General features: G+C 32.9%; 1 protein-coding gene across 1 annotated transcript; it reads right to left on the bottom strand.

The window, feature by feature from the left end:
- Positions 1–2,455: 2,455 nt before the first annotated feature.
- Positions 2,456–6,445, bottom strand: LOC144835600 (solute carrier family 22 member 21-like). The gene is made up of 8 exons (XM_078690684.1): positions 6,212–6,445; positions 5,547–5,650; positions 5,144–5,298; positions 4,760–4,928; positions 3,975–4,113; positions 3,415–3,503; positions 3,017–3,225; positions 2,456–2,610 (listed from the first exon to the last, which is right to left on the bottom strand). Exons 1-8 carry the CDS (start codon positions 6,443–6,445, stop codon positions 2,456–2,458), a joined length of 1,254 nt encoding a protein of 417 aa, XP_078546810.1.
- Positions 6,446–9,636: the final 3,191 nt, after the last annotated feature.

Below are 9,636 nucleotides of genomic sequence, written 5' to 3' on the forward strand. Positions count from 1 at the left end.
TATGCGCCGATGGGTAAACAGTTTGTTACGCTTGTTTTCATGTCCTCCTAACCGGTGCATCGATGGATTTACCGATGAAGATTGCTTCAACAAAGCAATACACAAAATTGCATGCTACGTACGAGACAAAAAGATATTAATACTAGATAATTACTGATATAACATTTTTAACATGTCAATAACAAATAAAATAACTTAAGTTACAAAATTAAGCTTATTAATATCCAAACCTAATTATTCAACACGAAATAAAACAAAAAAAATTGTATTGGCCAGTTGTTATTTTGTCAACAAGGTGTACTTCAGTGAACAGTTATTAAAAGATCTAATTTATTGGCAAAATAAAAAATTGAGCGATTTTATCTTTATATGCATTGAAATAGGTTCACAAATACAATGCATGATCAGTACTCACACTGTTAAATCGTGAATTAATTGTGATCGATAAACTAACTTCCGCCGATTATATTTGACCTAGATTTCTGACCATTGTTCTAACTAGGAGACGAAAAACATTTCCATCCAATCGGCAGGGTTCAAGCCTCTCTCTCCTCGACCATGGTTCTGGTGGTAACATGAATTTTAGGTAAGAACCAAACGTGTGGCTCCTGTACACTTTTATAGAACATAGTGCTTCTTTTGGAAGATTAGGTTACCCTGGTGTTCTGATCCAGTTTTGAACAGGCGAATGAGCGTACGGCACGAATGGTCGAGGGAGAATACACATCCACACCTGTGCACAAATATTGTAAATTTAAATGAATATAATTATAAGTTAAAGGTCAACATTTTTTTATTACGTAATTTGTATATATGTTTACTCAAAATTCAATATAAATTAACATTAATTATTGATATGCCTAATCATTTTGTTTCTTTTAAAATGAAATTATTATTAGCACTGATTTTAAATCCACTTAAAAAAATCCACTTTAAATCAAATTAAAAATCAACACACCTGTTAATTAAGGCATGATAATTTAAGTTTAATAGTTTTACTATTTACTGTTAATATATAATATAATATTTTAATAATAATATACTTATTATTATGCAAAATCGTTTATTATTATATGTAATCTACCGATTGTATTAACTGTAAAAGCATAGTGTATATAGCACTCATATGATTTTTATTTCAGTACACATGACCATCATGACATCTACACGGTACGTATGTTGAGTGTTGACAAAGTGCGAGGCAAGCGAGGTATGCGAGTCACGCTAAATATTTGTGCGAGGCATCATTTTATCATTTCCAAATGTGCGAGGCATATAATAGTTTACAATTTCAAAAAAACGTATATCTTACTATATTATAGGCCTAATAATTAATTATCATCTTTTCACAAGTTGCCTGTGGTTATAGTTTGCATCCGTATGAGCCATATTTTTATTATAAATTGATTTGGTAAGTTGTATAAACACATTTGTTATAACAACCATCAACCATCAACAAAATTGATAAATGCCTACAATTTAAAGCGTGACTTCCGGACGTAATCAATGTTGAATATTTAGTGCGTATATTTATTGATCCTTAGATCAATCATCAATAGCATTACTACAACGATATCTTCACAATATCTTTAGTTACAATCAATTTGATCTCAGGTGCGCTCTCTGGGGACTAGTGCTGTTCCGCTGTACCACGCCGAGAGTGTTAAAGAGTCGCTATCCAATCGAGTTTGAACAATACCATGATGAAAATTCTTTGCCAGAATACCACCGATATTTTACAACCTATAAACGAAGTTAATTATCCTAACGAGAACGCACTCTCCAGATACAATGAAAAAAACTTAATAATTATGGCAACGACAATTATTTTAATGTTTATTTTTTCAATCCTTAGGACTTGACTCCTTCCATCTGAAGACTTTGAAAATATTTATTTCTTTTTACGTTGTTTTTTCTGTAATAATAAAACAAAGGAATAGAAGTTATACGGTGTCATCGGCAATAGACAAAAACTACGGCGAACAAATATATTTTGTCTTAAAGGTTATTAAACAAATACCAACATGTTGCTCAAGATCTTACCTGGTAAGCATCTCAGCCTCTTCTATGGTTTGTGGCAGTGGAACATTTAAAGTTTCAGGCAGAAGGAGCGCCACCAGCCCTGCAGTCACTGACGTAAAACTAAACGCCACCAATGGCAGCGGTGCCCATAATTTTTCGAGGAAAAGAATCTGAGCGGCAAGCACCCCAGCCACTCGTGAAAAGAGGGAGCATATTCCTAAGCCGGTGCTCCTGTGTAAACACATAAAATCACGTTGTAACTTCAGATGAGTATACTATATATTAATTATGTTGTAAATAACATAAAGAAAACCAAATTGGATTGACTATAACAAAATTATAATAATGTCAATATTAAAAGCTGTAATAGTTAAATACTAAATTTTGAACAGTCATTTTGGACGAGTGTAATCGAAAATATTGTTTTACGAACTTATCTACATTGCTTGTGAGAATCAATGTGTTTAACTTGCCTAATATTCGTTGGGAAAAGTTCAACAGTATATATGTAAACGATTGAAAATGCAGATGTAACAAAGAATTTTCCAATCATTGCCAAAGATGTCCTAAGAGCCACAAGTTGTATTGCTGAAAATGTACAGGTCAAATGTATTATTATATTACACGTTGCTCAAATAATTCAAATTGAATATTCGATGTCGACCAGAAAAATACAATATATTGTTGAAATTACCTTTGTACTAATAATTTATTATATAACAGAATATATAATTACTCTCAGTATATTACCATTATGCTCGATTATAATCCCACTCACTAATTGTCGAAACAGAACTTGGAAAATCAACTGTTAATGTATCATTTTCGAATGCAATCGCGTGAACCACAAATAAACAGTCTTTAGTTATAACCATCTCAAACAGTGACAAACTCACAGTTTCACTAAACTGTAGTTACATAAAATGCACCCTGGCTCGTCACAAAGTTACTCAATAGACCATGTGAATCGGGTGTACAAAGAAGCATAACTTACGGATCCATATATTGATGAAACAGGCAGAACCACCAGTAATAAGGTTGCCTGCCAGTGAACATCGTCTGCCGAGCTTCTGAATGATGAACCAGGCGAACAGGTAGGCCAACAACTCGGTACCACCACTTAAGAAAGTTCCAATGTATATGTTGACGTTTAGACCCTCAACACCATACGTTAAACCATAGTAAGCAAGGTTAACGGCAAACCTATTTAAACATTGGTTCAAGCACAATTAATTAGTATTATTTGGATTCTATTCTGATATAGGCTGGAATTATTTGGTCTGTGATAACATTATTATCAGTTAGTAATATCACTTAGTAACATAAAAATGTAATTCACTTCACTAATAATCAAATAAAAAAATACAAAAATAAAGCAGAAATGTGTCGTACCAACTATATGTGATGTAAACCGCTTTCTTTCTCATCTGTGGATATCGAATTATGATCATCGGGCTTGTCTTACTACTTTCACTTGAATCCTTTATTAAAGATATGAATTTTACGTCACTTTGTTTGTTACTATTAACTTTTTTTTATTCAATTCAAACGAAAAAATTCAAAGATGCATAGTGACTCGCTGTTAAAACATAACCATGAACCTCAACCAAAAACGAGGAACCAATCCCGTGGAAGCAATCCCATGTTAACACGCCAGTCACATGGTCAATTTTGAAATTGACTATGACTAAAGATATAGTAGAACCTCTCATATGAAACACGCATAAGGGGCCATATCATACGTTATCCCGAGGTTTTCTCTATTCAGCAGACACACCTATTAAGGTGACACTATTTATTGGATTATGGATGTGTTATCATAATAAATAATAGATCATATAATTCTCATTCGTTCGTTCTACGTTTACGGGTTGAACGTTTCTTTCACATTGTCATTCTTTACGAATGTAGCTTGCTACAATTGTACGCAAAAAAATAATATTTCAGCTTACACTTCCAACTTCTAAATTTTCCAATATGTCATCTGGTAAATCCCCAACCTTATTTCTTTTTGCAATTTTTTTTATAACAATCTTTGCTTCTTCACTTCGGCCTTTAACAAGAAGCCACCGAGGTGACTCTGGAACGAAACTGTAAAAACGATAAAACTAATCATTAAAACACTAGATATCATCGGTACTAGATTATCTACCAGCCACCAAAACAATAACGTAAAATATTACAATATCAAATATTTTTCAACCATTTATTTTTTTATATTGTTATAGAAAATTGCCAATGATAACCAACAGCGAATCCATTAAAAATAATAATCACGCTGTACTTAAACCAAGGCAATCTAACAACAGGATGGAGATCAAAGGGTTTATCTGCGACACGATCAGTCCCACGCCCTAAATAGACACCGCGGAGAATGTACATAGTACTAGTACTGTCGCAGCCAGGCATAAGATCAAAGAACTGTTACGAGTTCCTATCTTGGCAAGGTGAGCTCGGTTTCATGGTGTTAGATTGCTTAAGTCTTCCGGTTTTCATAGTGGAGTTGTATTTAATAACTAACTCCGTTTCAATCGTCGTTCTTGTGTGTGTTCCTCCAAAGAAACATATCTTATTCAAACCAAAGACACGATAAGCATAATGCGTTACACTGTCTCCAGGGCGTTAGTTAATAAGATTGAATATCTAAAAGTTGGGACGACATTAACACTCACAATCTTTAATTACTCTTTCACTTTCCGTTTTTAATTCATGAAATACAATTATAATTGGTTCTTACAAGTAAAGCAACAACAGAGGGGACAGGGAAATGCCGAAAGTCATGAGAAGCTTGTCCCATGATCTAATGAAATAAGCAATCGGAGCTAACATCATTATACCAATGCACCAATAGCTCGTCGCAATGGTAGATATCATGGCTCGTCTAGATGGAGCAACTAATTCTGTAACTGAAAATATCAGAGAGAAAACAATTGTTAACATATTTAAGGTATTTATCAGGACACAGTATCCATATCTTCAGATCCGAAATATACCAATAATTTTGGAATGTGGTCAACATTTTTGTATTTTTGTACTATGAATAAATGATTTTTTGTTCTTGCAACGATTTAAATTATTAATTTCAATAATGATGTTTATGAAATAATAATATTATTCCTACCGTATGTGAAGACTGAAACATATAACCCAATCTCAGATATGCCGTTTAAGAATCGGAAAATAACATACATAACATATGATTTCGACAGACTGCATAACACCGTTAATGATAAAACTAGTGCAAATGCTAAAAACACTCCATTTTTTCTTCCTAGACTAAAAATAGTAATAATAAAATATGATAATGCGCAATGAAATGATTGAATTATTATTACATCCATCGAATTACTTCAAGTGACACTTTCCCGTGAAACGAACGAAATAATTGTTGGCTCCTGATGGATTCTACCATAATTTTTAAAATATATGAAGCGCCAATCATGACAAAGCATGACTAAATATAATATGAGATCGTTTTTATTACTATATAAGTAAGGTACCTACTTTCATTTTTTTAAACTTACAAATCACAAAGAAGTCCAAATAAAATCGAACCAAAAAAAAATCCTGCTATGTACAATGATGACGCCAATGACACCATATAACTGTCTTCACACACCAGGTCAAACTATAAAAATATAATGCATATATAACATTTATTTTTGACAGTATAAAGGCTGGTGCAAACTCATGAAACATACACGCGTGAACCGACACGCGTAAAGCGTCAAATCGCGTCGGATTTTCATCTTTTGCGTAATAGTTCATCACATTAAAATAAGCGCGCATCTGTATTCTACGTAATCCGTTGTTAATGTTAATATATGTTCTTGCTCAGACAATGTTTAATCTTCATGTTTCATTTTTATGACGTCATCATGTTAACAAATTTGAAAAAAGGCGGTTGCCTTATTTTCACCTATGCTACACTCTATGTAGTATGTATTCAGTTATACTGTAAACTGTATTATATCCCAAAATGTCCCAAAATAGACAACATTCAGCACGAAAAACATATATTCTTCATGTCTTAATGACACTAACAGCATATGTTTTTCTTCAGGTGATAATGGTATAATTGGTTTTTTTTCTGCATGTTTTATACCGTACGTGCACGTGGCGTGTGTCGTGCGGGTAACTAACTCGCCTAGGTAGTTTGGTGTCAGGGGTCAACAATAAACAATCTTACCTCAGACACAATAGTGGAATCATACCGGGATCGATCGTAGGCCCATCCATTTTCACAATCAACCAGTTTAGTCGTATTATCATTTGCATACATTCTACATTGTGTTTCGTTAATGAATAGTGTCCCCTCATCATCTGGTGGCAGTCTCATCATGCTATCGTTTCTATTCCAGCAGTCACCGAAATAGAGTTCGCTACAATTCGCTGTATCTGGAGGCTTGCAATGGTGGTCCATAGTTCCACCAATAAACACGGTTGATATGTTAACAAACGAATTGGAAAATACAAGACAACATATGGACAATGTCACCAGTTTGTGATATCGACCATATTCACCAATGTATTTAAAGACGTTATCAAATTTCATAGCGTTTGATTAGTACGGAAGCGACTGTCAAGTGTCGTACTAGTAGCATTGTTAAAACAACAACTGCTACTCCCTGTGCAATGTCACACCTAATGCATATTCAATCAGGTAACATATACAACTAATGAATAATTCATGCTTTCTGCGTGCTTACCTACAAAAAGTATATATTATTAGCATTCCATGAGATATCGAAGAATTCATAAAAAAATAAACTTGTCTTGTCTTGTCTGTCACCAGGAGCTCCAGATTTTAAGGAGAGTTAATTAATGTTAAATTTACGCCGGAGTTTCTTTACTGTCCCATTTAAAAGTTTTAGTTTTCGGATGTGACGTCACTTACAAAAATATAATTCTCAAAGGGATGTAAAATGTTATAATTCACCGATATTTGTTACATTATTAAGCCAAATGCCAGTAGATCTGACTGGTGGGTAAGCCTATCTGATTGGTCGCTCGTTAGCTAGCCTGCCTTATTACCTTACCTTGCTGAAGAATGACCGAAAGCAAATAGGCCTGATTATTAATTCTTAATGTTTAAAAATAAGTATATGTCAATCCATTCACGTACCAATCATCAAAGTCAATGAAATAAAAAAATATGCTAAAGTGTCAAATAAAATTTACGAATACCATTTTCAAAAGTTCAACATCTGGCGTTTCTTCCAATGTAATTATATTTTTTATGAATAGCGAAATAATTTTATCATAATTTATTATTAATTATTATTACTAATCCGTGTTAAAAATTCGAAGTTAAAAGTTATTAGAATAATTTTTTATTTATTATTCAAACAATTAATTAAAGGCATTAGTTATTTCATACAAATCAAAATGCATAGCTAACGTCTAAATAAGTTAACTCTAGTTTAAGGGAAGGGGTCCTTCCCATGCTTTGGAAGTCAGCCGATATAATCCCCATTCCAAAGGTTAACCTACCTAAGGTTCTTGAGAATGACTTGCGTCCTATTTCGCTGACTTCCACCACCATGAAAGTTATTGAAGGGATAGTAGGGGAAATGATTTTGGTCCAAATTAAAGATAAAATCAAGTTGAATCAATTTGGTTGCTCTAAGGGTGTGTCTACCACTGACGCTCTTATAAATTTGTTAACCGAATGCTTTAATGCTACTGACCAAGGAGATGAAATGAGATTATTATTGCTTGATTTCAAAAAGGCTTATGATTTAATTGACCATAATATATTAATTGACAAGTTGCATAAGTTAGGGGTCGAAGACCATCTAATCTCTTGGATCTATGCTTTTCTCTGTGACAGAAAACAACGTGTTAAACTAGGCGATGAATTGTCCCATGGATAGTCGTTAAGGGCGGTATCCCCCAGGGTTCCTGGTTGGGGCCCATGTTGTTTATCATCTTTGTCGACGATCTTCTGGATGGGGTGCCGTGCATGAAATACATGGACGACACCTCCATCCATGAACGCGTCGGCAACGATGGGGCAACTGTACTCCAAACCACTCTTGACGAAACTGTCCAGTGGGCTAATGATAACAATATGTCCCTTAATATTAAGAAAACGAAAGAGATGAGAATTATGTTGACGAATTTAAACTCCTTGGTGTAATTATTTCTCATAATTTGTCAACCCATATTGACAAAATGATTAGTAAATGTAATTCTAGAATGTACTTTCTCAAACAGGTGCGGAGGGCAGGCCTGGATGCCCCCGCACTTGTCCAATTTTATACTAGTATCATTAGACCAATATTAGAATATGCGGCCCCAGTTTGGGGATCAAATATTACGAAGCAACAGAGTCAACAACTTGAACAAATTCAGAGAAGGGCCTTTAAATGTATTTTTCCGCAGGCTACTTATTTCGATGCCTGCAGCTTCCTTGGTTTTTCTACCTTAGAAGACCGCCGTGTTCGACTGTGCAAGGATTTTTTCGTTAAAATCAAAGACCCCAGTCACAGATTGAATCATTTGTTACCGGAGGCTCCTTCTGCTGCTTATAATCTTAGAAGACTCCGTGAGTTCTGTATCCCTAGAGTTAAAACTAACCGTTCTAAAACGTTTATTATTAATCACGGACTTTTCCAAAAATGGTAATCATTTAGTGTTCTGTTTCCGCGACCTTCCGTACCATTGTGTATAAATAATATTGAAAATTTTTAAAGTTTTTGAATTTTTAAAATTTTAAAAAAATTTTTTTAAATTTTTACATTTTTTTACTACAGGCCTATATCTATATTCTGATGTTTTCAGTTAAACTTGTTTCTAACATTTTGAATTAATATATATAGTTTTTATGATAATTTTTATTTAATTGAAATTTTGTTTTAATTTGTTGATTGTATGTACTTACTTTCTAAATGTTGTTTTTTTTTTATATTTGTATATTGCATTTTATGTTTATGAGTGAAACGCTTTTGTTAAACTTCAATCTTTCTTTGATTGCAATAAAGTTCTATTCGTATTCGTAAGAACGTGAGAACCATCTTACTATTTATTTAGGCCTATAAATAAACCTAAGTAAATAAATAAAATAAATATATTAAATAAATATGATTATCTTCTTCCTAAATATACAAATAATTTTATCAAGAACTCTATTAAATACCATGTAGCTAAAATTATAGAATTCAATCCACGTAGATATAAAAATTGCATCTACAAATTCAACATTTAAGAAAAAAAAATAGAAAAAGAACAATTTACTATTATCTAGTGATATAAAACGTTAAATATTATAATAGTATTTCATAAGACTAGATAAGATTGGATACATTGATAAAATACAAAGTGTAGCTTTATTATCTTTTATATTTTATTAGTTTATATAATAATGTTTTCCTCTTTCGTATTTAATGTTATATGTGGGTGGGTCGAACTTTTATTCACAACCTGTTATGTTATGTGATTTTGGTATTGTTATATTAATGTCGTCAGTTACCGTTTTATAGTTATATTACAATGAAAACATATTAAACGCAAACAATTTTTAAACTTGGTGCGACGGGGACAAAGACTATATAATAATGAGCAACTTTTGTTTGTATTAATGTCTCACATATAGACAACGTCCATATTGTA

This window comes from Antedon bifida, chromosome 1 (assembly GCF_963402885.1).
Source record: "Antedon bifida chromosome 1, ecAntBifi1.1, whole genome shotgun sequence".
NCBI classification, from domain to species: domain Eukaryota; kingdom Metazoa; phylum Echinodermata; class Crinoidea; order Comatulida; family Antedonidae; genus Antedon; species Antedon bifida.